Source organism: Podarcis erhardii (assembly GCF_964252035.2).
Source record: "Podarcis erhardii genome assembly, chromosome: 13".
NCBI classification, from domain to species: Eukaryota; Metazoa; Chordata; class Lepidosauria; order Squamata; family Lacertidae; genus Podarcis; species Podarcis erhardii.
In genome coordinates this window covers 17,249,848-17,265,413 of record NC_138502.1, presented here as the reverse complement: position 1 = coordinate 17,265,413, position 15,566 = coordinate 17,249,848, and the positions used below count along the sequence as shown (strand labels likewise).

At 47.4% G+C, this 15,566-nt stretch overlaps 1 protein-coding gene across 2 annotated transcripts in view; it reads left to right on the top strand.

Annotated features, from left to right (window-relative positions):
• Window positions 1-12,918, top strand: part of KCNJ14 (potassium inwardly rectifying channel subfamily J member 14) — a 31,355-nt gene extending 18,437 nt beyond the window's left edge. The window contains exons 1-3 of one of the 2 annotated variants that reach the window (XM_081837444.1): window positions 7,500-7,575; window positions 9,401-10,251; window positions 11,410-12,918. In XM_081837444.1, coding sequence (XP_081693570.1) covers window positions 9,553-10,251; window positions 11,410-11,961 — 1,251 coding nt within the window. In that variant the 5' untranslated portion in view covers window positions 7,500-7,575; window positions 9,401-9,552 and the 3' untranslated portion in view covers window positions 11,962-12,918. Of the gene's footprint in view, window positions 1-7,499; window positions 7,576-9,400; window positions 10,252-11,409 lie in introns of those variants that run through there. The other variant, XM_081837443.1, reaches the window with a different exon arrangement.
• Window positions 12,919-15,566: the final 2,648 nt, after the last annotated feature.

Genomic DNA, 15,566 nt, shown 5'->3' with positions numbered 1-15,566 from the left:
TTCGGAGAGCGTCTGAACAGTGCGACTGTGCAAGAGAAGCTTTCCTTCTGAATTGTGCTATAAATTGCATGCCTGTTTCTATAACATTTATTATTATTATTATTATTTTAAAAAATCACTGCTTTGGAAGTCTTCAGGAATTAATTCGTGTACCACCAGCACTTAAAAATAACTTTTCATTTCAGGGTTAGAATTATGCTAAAACCAAATGAGGGCTTGTCAGCACTACAGTGAAATATGGCCCCACTAGATAGCTGCATATATCTCTTAATCTTCAGCGGTATATCTCAGCTATCATCATTAACATAACCAGGCAGGTTTTTCAGTTCCTGCTAGTTATTTTTACCACCTCTTGTAACATAGGTCTAGCTTTACGTGTCCAGATCAAAAGGTGAAATTTGCCCCATCAAGTAATTCCCTGAGTTTTAGGCCAAAAGGCCATGATTGTCTTTGGGGGACACTTGAAACTCATTCGTCTTTTTCTCTTTTTTTTTCCGCCAAATGAAAGGAGAGATCTCAGAGTGCTGATTTCTGACCCTGCTCCCAAATCCTGCACTTTCTCCAAATTTGCAAAAAAATAATAATAAAAAATGCATGCAGCCCTGCCTATGAAGCCTTTTCCCCTGGCAGGTTCCTGCTTATGTCCAGCCAGTGAATAGCGGAGGGAGGGAGGGAGAAGTGTGTTTTGGGCCAGAAATCTTGTATGAGATTAGGTACTGACTTTGTCATGAAATTCCACTTATCCAAGCGCTAAGCCCAGCATCGGCTTTATTTGGAAGCATAAGCTTCCCATGCGCGTGTCACTGCGAGCGCAGGGACTGGGTGCTCCGCTGAGCAAAGGCTTAGAGCTGCAACAGAGCAGAATACAGGAATCCTGGTTGCTTGGCAGGTCCCAAGAAAATCAGCTTCAGGGGCCCCGTTCCAACAGTGGTAGGCACTGTATTGACAGAAGCGTATTTTGCAAGATAAACTCACCTTCTGATAAAGCAGTTGCCATCTAGCAATATGTATTCCTCGAGGCTCAATATGTATTAAGAGGCTCATATGCTTGACACAGCATTAATATGAGGATTTGCATTTATTCAAACCCTGAAAGGGTATCGCTGTACCCTTCTGGCAGGCTATTCCTGCATTAGCTGGATTGCTGTAAGGCTGCATGCACACCATATAATTTAAACTGCGCGCCCCACACCCTACCCCAAGAATCCTGGGAACTATAGTTTGTTAAGGGTGCTGGAAATTGTCCTTGTGATATGGGTATTCTATCGTTCCAGTGATGATTGGGGATGGGGGTGTTCTTTAAATGCATGGTGTAAGGTAAAGGTAAAGGGACTCCTGACCATTAGGTCCAGTTGTGACCGACTCAGAGGTTGCGGCGCTCATCTTGCTTTATTGACCGAGGGAGCCGGCATACAGCTTCCGGGTCATGTGGCCAGCATGACTAAGCCGCTTCTGGTGAACCAGAGCAGCGCATGGAAATGCTGTTTACCTTCCCGCCGGAGCGGTACCTATTTATCTACTTGCACTGGTGTGCTTTCGAACTGCTAGGTTGGCAGGGGCAAGGACCCAGCAAAGGGGAGCTCACCCCGTCATGGGGATTCGAACCGCTGACCTTCTGATCGGCAAGTCCTAGGCTCTGTGGTTTAACCCACAGCGCCACCCGCGTCCCCTAAATGCATGGTGTATTCGCAGCCTAATAGCAGACCAGGTTTGTCGGTTGACACTTTACCAACGTAGGTATATAGTTAGCAGGTGGTTTTCTGATACTCCCTGTGTTTTTGCACCCATCAGAGTTTAGAGAAGCCGGCACTTTCCCACCCAAGGACAGGGAGGGTTTCTCCCGCCCCCCTTACATTTATATTGTTACGGAGGTTGTGTGCCACCTCGAATCTCTGCCAAGCAGTAGCAAGATTCCAGGGGGTTCCTGGCACTCACCCAGGGTTGTGTTTCTGTAGGGAAAATCAAGGCACAGTGGAGGCTGGTGTCTTTAAGAAATATGGTTTATTTTACACATGTTTACACCTAAAGTCTTCAACAGAGGGGGTGCAAAACATTATACCCCAAGGATGTCTCTCATTGCCCCTCTCATACTTCAGCAAGCTTGCGCCCATAGCAGCAGCCAGTCATAGCTTCCGGTCTCTCGGTGCAGCCTCCTCCAGCCAGTGCCAAGATGGATTCCGACTACAGTGGTACCTCGGGTTAAGTACTTAATTCGTTCCGGAGGTCTGTTCTTAACCTGAAACTGTTCTTTAGCTAATGGGGCCTCCTGCTGCCGCCGCGCCGCCAGAGCATGATTTCTGTTCTCATCCTGAAGCAAAGTTCTTAACCCGAGGTACTATTTCTGGGTTAGTGGAGTCTGTAACCTGAAGCGTATGTAACCCAAGGTACCACTGTACTTCCTCCTTTTTGTTCTCAGAACACCTTCAGATTTCAAAAAGGGCACATTTTTCTGTGATATCATGCCCCCCCATCACCTTGGCAACCTGCCAATTCTCCTGCCTCTGTCCACACCTCTGAGTAGGGGGGAAAGATAGCTTTTTGAATTGCCAGTGGCCTTTAATGGCCCAATACCTGGCATCCCACTTCGCACTTAGCTAGAGCAGCCAGGCTGGTTTGCATAAGCTAACCCAGGAATTTCTTGTCTGGCACAAGTTCTGCAGCTTGTATTTTCCCTTCATATCCCGAATATTATCTCAGTACTACCATTTATTAATTTCTGCCATTCAGTAGCAGACTTTGGTACCCCAGATCCATGACAATATCCTACCTCATTTTCCCCATTATATAATTTTTTGAGGCGGTGTGCTTAGGATTCCCAATTTGTTTCCCATCGAGGCTCTGACTGGACCCTCCGAGTTCAGCAAGGTTGCTGCTCTGTATGTCTTCAAACCACACCCTGGGGCCATGTCTTAGTGCCGTGGGGGTGCATGTGTGAGAAACAGCAGTTGGCAGCTTTTAAGACAGAGACAGATAGAGTTTCTAGCTGGAGCTGGTCGAAACTAGCGGGGGCAGTCTTGGGGCACTAGCCAAGTTGCTCTCTGCGGACCTTTGGCCTGGCTTCCTTGCCTTCAATTATGTTCTGCTTTTATATGGGTAAATAAAGCAAATATAACATAGGTGCCTCAAGTCTCCAGAGTTCTCCCAAAGGAAGGCAGAGCATATACATGTTGCTTTTCCTCGGGGGAGTAGGGAACGTGGAACAATATGGAATGCATTTATTGGAAATGATCTCCCTTTTTCCTTTATAAATGACACTTTGACTACTTTTTTTGAAGCATTCCCAGATTAAAATTTGGCCATCTCTGCTCAAGCCCAACCCATTTATATCACTATCAGCAATCAGGAATAAATTGGAAGAACGGGAAGCAGGACTCCTGGGTTTTCTTGGAACCATGAGGAAACACAGGGAGGATGGCAAAACGAAAAAAAAAGAATGAGGCAGCCAGGAGATGTGGGTGCTAAGAAAATGGGGAGCATGACTGGTTTGTGAAAGAGGGCTATTTTTATTTGTATATGCATAGCGCTATCAACCTGCATTGCATTTTATTAAAAGGAAGAAAGCAGGTGCCTGCCTCAAGGAGCTACAATCTGCAACTTTACAAAGATGAAAGCGAGGATAAAAAGAGATGCTTTCCGCTGAGTTGCTCCTAATTACATTTATAGATTCCTCTGAGGAGTCCAGGACTGTATACATGGTGTCTCCATCTTTTTTATTATCAGAACAACTCTGTGAGACAGGTTAGAGCCATGCTGGGCTGACTCTGTAATACATATGCAAGCTTAGTTTCAGGAGAGGACTAGGTTGGTTGTGGCAAAGGCCGAAGAAAGTGTGGATTGTTTGTGAGGTAGTTCCATGCTCAGTGGAAAGGAAGGGTGCAACAGAAGTCCTTTGTAGGAAAGGATAGAGCTGGAGAAACAAAGGTCACACAGGCAGGGATGTACCTATATATAACGGCAGAAAAATACAAGGCACCAGGAACACTGAGTGTCTAAAGATGCATCTACGAGAATGAAAATCAACCATTGTTTTTTAAAAAACCTATGGATTCCTTAATCTAAAGTAGGGGTGGGGAACCTGTGGCCCTTTGAATGTTGTTGGACTCCAACGCCCATCAGGCTCAGGCAGTATGAGCAGCGGCCAAGAACAGTGGAGAGCCACATCTGGCTGAACAACATCTGGAGGGCAACAGGTTCCCCTTCCATGAGATAAAGAAGTCCCGGGTTCCACATATAGAGTCATGATCCCTCTGTAGTAGAACAACATTCCTGCCACAAGCATCAGGTGTAAGTTTGGGTGGGGGTGACCTACTCTCTTCACCACCACCTTGTTGTGAGCCCAAAACGGGCAAAGCCAGCAACAGGGCTGGTGTTTTATAATCCTATGTCACCATAACTGAACTAAAGAAGCCTCCACCAATCACAGGAGTTGTAGTTAATCCATTGCTTACAATGCAATCCTATACAGTTGCAAGTGGGTAACTGCAGCCAGACCGTCGGGAGTAAGGAGAGGTGGCTCAAAACACCAGGCCCCATTCCCCATAGGAGACGCTGCTTTCTAGTAAATGGTCTACTGTGCTGCTAAGGAAGGAACATTCATAAAAACTGGCCACCTCATTGATACCCTCTGACGCTACCATCCCATGAGCTTCTTGTCTCAGGGCAAGGGAGGATAAGGCTGGGGGTGTGGAGGTGCTGTCACTGCCACCCCTTTTAGTTTTTGTGGTTACTTGTAGGTTTGAGGTAGGTACGTGTAGGTTTGAGTTGACTTGAATGCCATGTGAGTTGCTCCTGGGTGAAAGTAGAGAGCGCCCACAGTGGTTGGAATGTGAACTACACTAATGCCTTGGGTAGGAACTGGGATATTTGGCTGTGTCCCCTGAGACGACAGGCCTGGCTAGTGACTCTGTAGACTGTGAATCATGGAGCAAGTGATGAGTAGATGAGGGGGGCTGTTTTTGTGGGCCTTGGGTGTTGACAGAACCCTGTACATTGTCCTGCTCAGTGTGTTGTGGCCACTGGCAAAGTGGTAGATGGGATCCTAATATGTGTATGTGTTGTGATGAACTTGGAGTCGGTTAGGAGAGGTCAGGGTGAAGGTGGATGTGTGTTGATGGGTGTGCCTGGTGGTGTTTTACGTTGGTTGCTGAACAACTCCCTAAGTGTGTAGGGTGTGCTGGTCGAAATATGTTGACTCATGAAGGGTGTGCTTGGCAGAGGGAAGAATGGCAAGGATGCCCTAATCACTGTGTTTAAGGCCAGGGAAGAAGGTGGGGTGGGGAGGAAGTCATCAACAAGAAAGGAATAGAAATGTGCTCAGGCCATCTCTTCTGACACTTTCTCCATATCTCAGGTGGGTTGCTGGGCCTTCCAGTGTGGTGGCGCTGGTATTTAATGCCAGATCAGTTCATAATAAGATCCCAGTTATACACTGTCTCATCATGGATAATGTAGCTAAATTGGTGTGTATTATGGAGACCTGGGTGGGTGAACAGGGTTTGATCTAACTATGCCCAAGTGGTCTCAGTGGCTTCTTTTTTTCTTGCTTTGGCGGGTGCACCAGTTACAACCCTTCCTGGACCATGATTGCAAAGCCACAGTGATCCAAGTATCTGTAGCCTCAGGTCTGGTCTACTGCAATGCACTCTGTGTGGGGCTGCCCTCAAGGCTGGTATGGAAGCTGTAGCAAAATGTCATGACCAGACTGATAGTGGAACACTGTGCCATGCGCTTATAATATCTGCAGTAGCAAACCAAATCTGAGCAACTTAGGGCAAAGTTGGCTGAAAGAATGCCTTCTGCCAAATAGACCTTCCTATTCAGTAAGAATTGGCGAGTCGGCTCTAATAATTATGCCTCATTTTAGAGAAGTTCATCTCACAACAACTTGAAGGCGACAAGGCCTGTGGAATGAGCTCCCCATTGAGATATGTGGTGAGCTTCCAGCAGCTATTTAAAGCATTTGTTCACTCACATTTTCCCTGACTTTAGATACCAGTTGAACCATATCTGGTTACTGTAATTATGACAAATTCTTTTCATTTGATTGTTTTACAGTATATTGAATTGTTTTTGAATTCAATTCAAAGGGCCTTTTCTGTGGTGGCCCCTCAGCTGTGGAATGCTCTCATTCAGGAGGTTTGCCTGGTGCCTTTTAACACCAGGCAAATAAGATACTCTCCCAGGCATTTGGACAGTACTAGTGGTCTGGTTTTGGATTGTTCTTTTTGGTGTTCATGCTTATGGGGCTGCAGTGGTCATTTTCTGTTTTCGTATCATTTTTGTGGATGAACACTTTTAGTATATTTGTTTTGTTTCGATGGATTTTTTTATTGTATGTTTTGGATGCTTCTGCACCTGTCAATCGCTTCATGACCCTTTCTTGCAGCTTGAAGCAATACATAAATTGAATTGGATCACACTCAATTGTTTTATTGTACAGTGTCTTGGGATTATTTTAACAGGGCGGTATATGCAGATATTTTAAATAAATTGTGTGTGTGTGTGTGTGTCTACTCAGAAGTAAGTTCTACTACATTCAGTGAGACTTATTCCCAAGATATCAGGTATAGGATTGCAGCCCTAATGAATTAAACCTACCTAGGTTCACATGGGAATAAAATACTTCTGAAGGGGGGGAAACACCATACTTTCCTTGTTTTTAAATGATGCATGTATGTTGCATCTCTTGGGAGAGGCTTGCGGGTGGGGAAAGTGGAGATGCTTTTTCTAATATGGGGCTGGCCACCCAGTAAGTTGTTGTAGTCAAAAGTCGTATAGTTCAACCAGTTTGAGTAAATAACACAATATTAACTTGACCGCGGGGCAATAAAATCAAGAATAAATTATAATACTGCAGCCAAATTAAACACAAGCAAACACAAGCAAGATCATACATAGAGGTATATTCGTTTTGACAGCTTATGGCGAATGAGCTTACATATTCTCCTCTGTTTCTTTGCCACTACGTCAAATCTCGTGCTTGAAAATGTAGCGTAATTTATCTCCGGCAGAAGGTTAAAACTTCTTGAATTAAGATACTGTATGTCTACAATTTCCACTTTGTTGGGAGGTGTCTTTTGAATCCATCAAAAGATTTTGCACTGATTAATCTAAACATTTCATAACCTAAACGTTGGAACTCTGGCAATGACTCGCCTCAGAAGTGGAATAATGCGTGGATGACGACGCAGGTGCTTTGAAAAGGACCTGGGCTTTCACTGCTCCCCTATACATAAATCTTCTCTTTTTCTGACAGAAATAGTGTTGGCCTTCGCTTCTTCCTTCTATATCTTCCCCCCGCCCCTTGCGGGTGCTGGATGTCGTCTTGCCTGGTTCCTTTGCCCCGGAGGCCTGGAGGTACCTGTTGCAAGCCATCTTGGAAGAGGGCCTGAGGGGGACTCACTCTTGAGGAAGAGGCCCAGCCTCCTGGCGTGTCATGCCACACACCCTTTGCTTCCAGATAAATAGCCAAAATTTTCCCCTAGAGACCATGCTTTCTAGGCACACCAGGCAAAAGGCAAACCTTCCACAGGAGCCAAATCAAAGACCCTCCATTGGCTTGAGGGCTTTGTGCAGGTGAAGCAACATCCATGTGAAGGTGAGTGGAGTTTTCTAGGATGGCCAGGTGCAACAGAGAACAAGGCTTCTGTGCACCAGAGAGAATTGCAGGAGGCACCACGGTGCTGTAGGATCAGGGAAAGGTACTCCTGCCACAATACTCTCTGCACAGCTGTCTGCCTTTGCATGGGACGAAGCGAGGAATCAGGACAGCTCTGGGAGGGGTGGTCACATTAAAAGCTGCCTCAGTGTTACCTGTTGACTGGCAGTTGCTGTCCCAGGTTTCAGACACGGGTCTTTCTTACTTGGAGACGCCAGTGACTGAACCTTGGGACCTTTTGCATGCAGAGTATGGGCTCTTCCACTGAACTGTCCCTGTGGAAATATAGAGCTTCAGGATAGCTTGGACCTCTGGGAGAAATGAAAGGTCTATTGGAGTAAATTGTGCTGTACGGCAGAAAGTAGGAGATGTTGACTTACTCGATAGTTGTGTATTTCCCCCATATACACACACACCTCTGCACTTAAGAATTGTAGCAATTTATGCAGGGAAAGCTCTTTGTATCCCTGCATTTCAGAAAAAAAGCGTAAGTCCCTGAATTTCTGTCTGTCGTGTAACTGTTAAAGATGGAGTTGAAAGGGGGGGGGAATTAAAAAATTGTCCAGTAGCACCTTAGAGACCAACTAAGTTTATTCAGGGTATAAGCTTTCGTGTGCATGCACACTTCTTCAGATACACTGAAACAGATGGAGAAACCTTAACAGGAACAAAAGTTGGCAATCCCAGTTTCTCTGGGAAGGGAGATCAACCAAGCAAGATTGTGAGGAGTAGAGAAAAGGCATGAAACCATTCTTAAAATGTTATAAGCCAGAGTGCTACTGTTAAGATTGCCAGCTTTTCTTCTGATTAGTTTCTCAATTGGATTTTTGACTTTAAAAAAAAAAAATTGCAAAAGATGTTGGGAAGAGTAGCAGTTAGGAATTACTGGCAAGCAAGCCTTCAAGTTCAACAGAACTCTTCAGCAGGTGGGTGTTAAGCAAAGAAACAAGAAAGCAAATCAGGAAGAGAGGTGTTGGGCGCAATAAAGCCTGAAAGATGGAGTGAAGGAGGTGCACAATTATTGCCAATAAGAATACACGTTTAAGAAAGATTGTTTTTTTGGATCAAATTAAACTGTGGCTTAGTTTGAGCCAGGTCCCAGCCTGCAATCTCTTTTCAGTCCCACTGCTCAGCTCTGAAACATGTAAAAAGTATAATGTGTATTGTTCTCAATGCCTAAGAACCATATCCCCCCACACCCCAGATAACGGCTTCCAGATTTCCATATAAATCTCAATTCCAACCCCTCCTTTTTTAAAAAATGAATTGACAAGCAAAAATCATATTGCAAAGATAAGCAGTAATAAAGCTTTGCAAATGTTGAGATGTTTCAACAACTTTCACAACCTAAGAACCTAGATGGAAGGAGAGCACCTTGCAAGACCTGAGCTGCTCTGTAAGATAAAGTAAATATGCCTTTGAGAGGAATGTGGTGCACACCAGTTAAGATGGCTTTTAAACCCTCTAAGGCCCAAGATGCCCTGTTAGCAGAGTGGGTGGCCCACACATTCACAAGAACGGGCTCCATTGCATCGTGGTAGTGAAATGACATCACAAGGTAGGAAACAGGCCTAAAATGAAGTAGAAGCGAATCACAAATCCTTACTTTAAATTCCCTTTGGCTTCTTATCATCCTTTTTTGCGGGGGGGGGGGGATCGGAGTTTAAAGTGAGTTAAGGAGATGTGCTAATGGATGTGAGTCAGTGACGGTCTTTGCCAACTCTCCCCTCTTTCCGCTTTCAGGTCACTCAAAAGCGACAATTCTGCGCAGCGCCACACTATCACCTGCTAACACCTCCCTGACACCAGCTTTTTTCTGCACAACACACAGGCTGGGCCACCAATCCCCCGAGCCCGGCCTAGCCTTGGCCGGGACAAAGGCCAATCCCTCCGATATGGGGGTGGCCAAAGCCATCCGTCGTTTCAGCGGGGGCGGTGGGGTGGGGGAGCTGCGGGAAGAGGAGTCAGTGGAATCCCCCACCAGCTGCCACAATGGCAGGCCCACCCCCGTCCGGCAGCGCAGCCGTTTCGTGAAGAAGGACGGCCACTGCAACGTGCAGTTTGTCAACATGAGCGAGAAGGGCCAGCGGTACCTGACAGACATCTTCACCACTTGTGTGGACATCCGCTGGCGGTGGATGTTCCTCATCTTCTGCCTCTCGTTCGTGCTCTCCTGGCTGGTCTTTGGCTTCACCTTCTGGCTCATTGCCGCCATGAATGGGGACCTTGCCCCCGAGCAGCCTCCCAACTCAAAGCCCTGCTTCTCTGAGGTCACCAGCTTCATGGCCGCCTTCCTCTTCTCCCTGGAGACCCAGACTTCCATCGGGTACGGCTTCCGCAGTGTGACGGAGGAGTGCCCATGCGCCGTCCTGGCTGTGGTGCTGCAGTGCATTCTGGGTTGCATCATTGACGCCTTCATCATTGGGGCCATCATGGTCAAGATCGCCAAACCCAAGAAGCGCAACGAGACCTTGGTCTTCAGTGAGACAGCCGTGGTGGCCATGCGCGATGGGAAGCTCTGCCTCATGTGGCGTGTGGCCAACTTGCGCAAGAGCCACCTGGTGGAGGCCCATGTTCGGGCACAGCTGCTGCAGGTAAGGATGGCACTATCGGAGCAAGGCAGGAGTTGGGCGGCAGCAAGATGGTTTTTCGAAGTCCTTTGAATGATTCTTCTGGGATGATTAAACCAGAAGGTGGAAAATGGATGAGTAGATAAAAGGCAACAAAGCTGTATGAAGAACTTTAGATAGAGAAGGACAGAAGTTTGTGGGAGGTAGGTGAACAGATGTGGAGAATATTCTTCAGACTGTTGCTAGAAAGAGGATGTTGTAGCTGCTCTTGGTACTCAAACAGCTTGGCTCCCGAACACCGCAAACCCGGAAGTGAGTGCTCCGGTCTGCAAACGTTTTTCGGAAGCTGAATGTCCGACGCAGCTTACGCAGCTTCTGATTGAGTGCAGGAAGCTCCTGCAGCCAATTGGAAACCGCGCATTGGCTTTTGAACCATTTCAGGAGTCGAACAGACTCCTGGAACGGATTAAGTTTGAGAACCAAGGTGCCACTGTATTTGTATAAGGCAGCAACTCCCAATTGGTGGCCACCCACCAAGGGGGTCCAGGGCACCATTCACATACCATAGAGATATCAAAATGTTCAAAAGTAGGGAATCCATGGCTTGGCTTTTGAAAAACAAGTACTTAGCTCATTGGTATTATGGGATGGAAGGCAAGACAGATAAATAGATGAATGAGTCTGAGGTAAGAGAGGGAAGGGACTGGAAGGAAAGACAGACACGAGGGTGGTGCTTCTCGAAGGGACAGGAGGCCAGTTGACATATGCAAGCAGGCTGCTTATTTCCTGTAGCAGAATCCTTTGTAGGAATTGTGTTTTAGAAAAAGGTGGTCTTCAGTGGCCAGCAGCCATTTCAGCAACTGCAGTGGCAGTTTTCCCAATCAACCCTGGAAATGGCTGCGGGTCATAGGAGCCAAATCCTAGGGGCCAAGGAGTCTTCAGCCCCTAATATTTGGGAGGGCAGGCCCTCCCAAAATTGATGGGCATTGTCATTCAAATGGTGTGTGCGCGCCGTATCATGTGATCAGTTATGCGGGGCAGGGCTTACCTGGAGGCCCTCCCCTTAATTTTATTCCACTTGGCACCCCTGCTGCTGGGCATATTGAGTCATACCGCAAATACACATTTATCAAGTCCTGTTCCATACATAATGCCCTCCTTCCTTTGCCTTCTCTCCCGCAGCCTCGGGTGACCCCCGAAGGCGAGTACATCCCTCTGGACCACAACGATGTCAACGTGGGTTTCGACAGCGGCACCGACCGCATTTTCCTGGTGTCGCCTGTGACGATTGTGCACGAGATCGACTCCGAAAGCCCCCTCTACGAGTACGGCCCTGCAGACCTGGCCGAGGCGGACTTTGAGCTGGTGGTCATCCTGGAAGGCATGGTGGAAGCCACGGCAATGACCACTCAGTGCCGCAGTTCCTACCTGCCCGGCGAGCTGCGCTGGGGACACCGCTTTGAGCCTGTGCTCTTTGAGCGGCGCGGCCACTATGAGGTTGACTACCAGCACTTCCATCGTACCTACGAGGTGCCCGGAACCCCAACGTGCAGCGCCAAGGAGCTGAGCCATCGCAAATACAGGGCACCCCCTGCAGGAGCCACCGCTGCTCGCGCCTCCTTCTGCTACGAGAATGAGGTGGCGCTCAGCTGCTGCCGTGAGGAAGAGGAGGAAGAGGAAAGGCAGGGAAGCCGGAGGGTGAGCCTAGAGAATGAGGCAGCCGCCAGCACGTGACGCCACCAGTGTCCTTAGACTAAGGAGGGCCATGGGGAGGTGGGGAGAAAAGCAGCTGTTGTAGCACCAACACCGCCTCTTCACACAGCAAAAGGATAACACTTTCATGCTTCACCATTCCTGACCCCCAAAAAAGCACATCTAGCAAGGTCTGGGCTTTCTAGAACAGGCTGTGGTGTCTGTGTCTCTAACTGTTGGGAGAAAGAAAGGCCATTTTCTGACATTTTAGCTCTTGGAGAAACTGAGAGTTTCCCCGTGATAGATGGAACTGCTGAAGGAGGTTAAAGAGGTTATTGATGCTAAAAAGGGAAGGGGGCAGGAACCAAAGTTAAACACAGCTGGTAAACTTCACAGGAGGAGCAGTACTCTCCTCATGTTCATAAAATTATGAATGTGGATGTGGGAGCTAGCTAAAAGGGTTTATCATACGGAGTTCCAAGGACTTATAAGGGGGGTACTCAATGTTGCTCAAATGAAGACCTGCCCCTTGTGGATTTGAACCGTGGATGTCTAATCTATCAGGCTCTATGATATATAGAGGGAAGAAGGGTTCATTGAGCTCTGGAGGCAACTTTTCAGGGGATCTGCTGGAAGGTATCTGGCATTGTAGGATCTATGAAAATGCAGGAGGGCGGCTTGTTTCAGAAATGTGTGTTTCTTTTCAGATCTAATGGCCAGAAATCACACACCTACAGGGTGCAAAATTACACGTGGTCTTAGCACCCCTAAAATTGGTTTGCCAAGCCCAAATCAGTAGGTCCTATCTAAAATTCCAGCAGAAGTAACTGGAAGTTTTCATGTGTGTGCATTTAAAAAAGAAAGAGTAACTGGCAAGTATATTATGGGCTGGCAATATTTCAAATAAGTCTTTCTTTAGAAGGAGACAGTTAAGGCGCATAAAATGTAACCACACCACAAAAACAAGGGTTGTCATTAAAAAGAAAAACTGAAATCCAACCTCTAATGGTCCCATGTGTTGTTGTTTTAAGTCCTGTAGCAGAAGCAAGGGAAAGAAATGGAAAGAAATGCCCCCTAAAACAAATAATGCAAGTATGGTTGCTGCCACCACCATCCCATTAAATATTTGGGGAAAGGCCAAAATATGGGTGTGATTGTAATATCCCAAGTTTCTCTCTCTCTCTCTCTCTCTCTCTCTCTCTCTCTCTCTCTCTCTCACACACACACACACACACACACACACACACACTTGCTTTAAAGTCAAATGTATGGAATTTACCTCACTCAATAAATAAAAAAGGGACACAGGTGGCGCTGTAGGTTAAACCACAGAGCCTAGGATTTGCCAATCAGAAGGTTGGCGGTTCAAATCCCTGCGACGGGGTGAGCTCCCGTTGCTCGGTCCCTGCTCCTGCTAACCTAGCAGTTCAAAAGCACGTCAAAGTGCAAGTAGATAAATAGGTACCGCTCTGGCAGGAAGGTAAACGGCGTTTCCATGCGCTGCTCTGGTTCGCCAGAAGCGGCTTAGTCATGCTGGCCACATGACCCAGAAGCTGTACGCCGGCTCCCTCGGCCAGTAAAGCGAGATGAGCGCGGCAACCCCAGAGTCGGCCACGACTGGACCTAATGGTCAGGGGTCCCTTTACCTTTATGAATAAAAAAGAAGGCAGGAAAGGAAGAAACACCAGTGGAGATGGGGAGCCACGATTGCTGCACCCTGACCATACCACCACACTCCATGCTAGCAATAGTTATGACTGAAGGCGAAGCTGCCATACTATTTGCCTAGTAATGTCTACTCTGACGGCAGCAGTTCTCCAGGATCGTAGGGGAGAAGCCTTCCTGTTATATGCTACAGGACCTTCTGTATACAATGCATGTGCTCTCCCACTGACCTATGACCCCTTCCTGAAGTGCTGCCCCCTTCCCATTGATATACCGGTACTTTCATTCATTCCAATGAAGCACAAGAGAACATGACTGAGGACTGTGGCCCAGGGGTCAGATCTGTCTGTCTCCCACTTTGCTGGCCACTTCTTGGAGGGTGGGGATATAATCCCAGCACCAGATAAAAGATCCCTATCTCAACCTCTGCTTCGAACCCGGAGCAGGAGACATCTCAGAGCCGTACGAGTGATCCCACTATAAACAGCTGCTGTCCAAGCCGGTTGGGTGACAGCAGCGTAGGCTGAAGGTCAGATCGGTGAGAGCTCAGATTGGATTCGCAGCTGGGAGCTCAGATTAATATGACACAGTTCCATCGCTAATCCTGACTGCTTTGCGCCAGCACTGGTAGAGGGGGGGGCATTGGGGTCTGTGCCCTCTGCACGCCTGACACTTTCTGCTCCTCTGCCCTGTCCCATCACCCCGTGCCTCTTAGGTGCTGGCACCCACTCTTCACACTGGCACGGCAGAGGTGATGGGATGTCAGGAACTCCTCGCCGGCCACCGTGGAGCAGGTGACAAGATCAAGTGGAAAGGCATTCTCCTTGAGCCAAAAATAACCTCTCATGAGTCCCTAATCTCCAAGCCTAGGGCATCTATCAGACTGGGATGTGAAAGTCGCCAGAGGTTGGGACAGAGGTCAACCACAAGCTCTTATCTTAGGACAGCCAATGGGTGACCTGAAATCTATGCGGGGCTACTCCTATATTACCAACGCCCTTCGCTCTCCCTTATCACCACAACAACCTTGTGAGGCGGGTTAAACTCCGTAAGCTTCGTGACTGAGTGTGGGGATATGAAAATGGGTCTCCTGGATCCTAGTCTGAACTAATTCTAGTATCTGAAGACTCTTATTTCAACCCCACACATGCCCAATAATATTTCAAGGGAGGCTTTTATAACTTCGTCTCATAAACAGGGAACCTGAGTGAAGAGCAACGAACCAATTGCAGCAGGTGAATCACAGAAACTGAACACAAGTCTTCCTTCTGCTACTTTTGTTTTCTTGACATGGCTCCAGTGTCTTTAACAGCTGCCAAATGGGCAGAAATTCAACACTTAAAGCGTTCCCCAGTATGGAGATGCTGGGGAGGGAGAGGTGTGACAAGGGAATATTCTAGTCCCTCTGCCCCTAGCTGGGAAAAGGAGATGCTTCAACCATCTCTTGCTCAGCTGCTGCCACCCTCCCCAAACCTGCTCTGCAGCCAATGCACACTTTACATCCACGTTAGGCCAGTTTGGCTCCAACAGTCAAGAAAGCAGTTTCTATATGTGCTGTACAGCAAAGTGAGGGGCAGATGGAGCTCCTCAACCTGGGAAGAAAGCCCATCTAGGAGAAGTCCTAACCGCCACCGCCTTGAGGAATATCTGCAGGAAAAGAAAAGCCTAAGGCAGGGATCAGCAAACTTTTTCAGCCGTGGGCCGCTCCACCGTCCCTCAGACCATGTGGTGGGCCAGACTATATTTTTGGGGAGGAAATGAATGAATTCCTATGCCCCACAAATAGCCCAGAGATGCTTTTTAAATAAACATACCCATTCTACTCATGTAAAAACACCAGGCAGGCCCCACAAATAGCCCAGAGATGCATTTTAAATAAAAGGACACATTCTACCATGCAAAAACACCAGGCAAGCCCCACAAATAACCCAGAGATGCATTTTAAATAAAAGGACACATTCTACTCATGTAAAAACACGCTG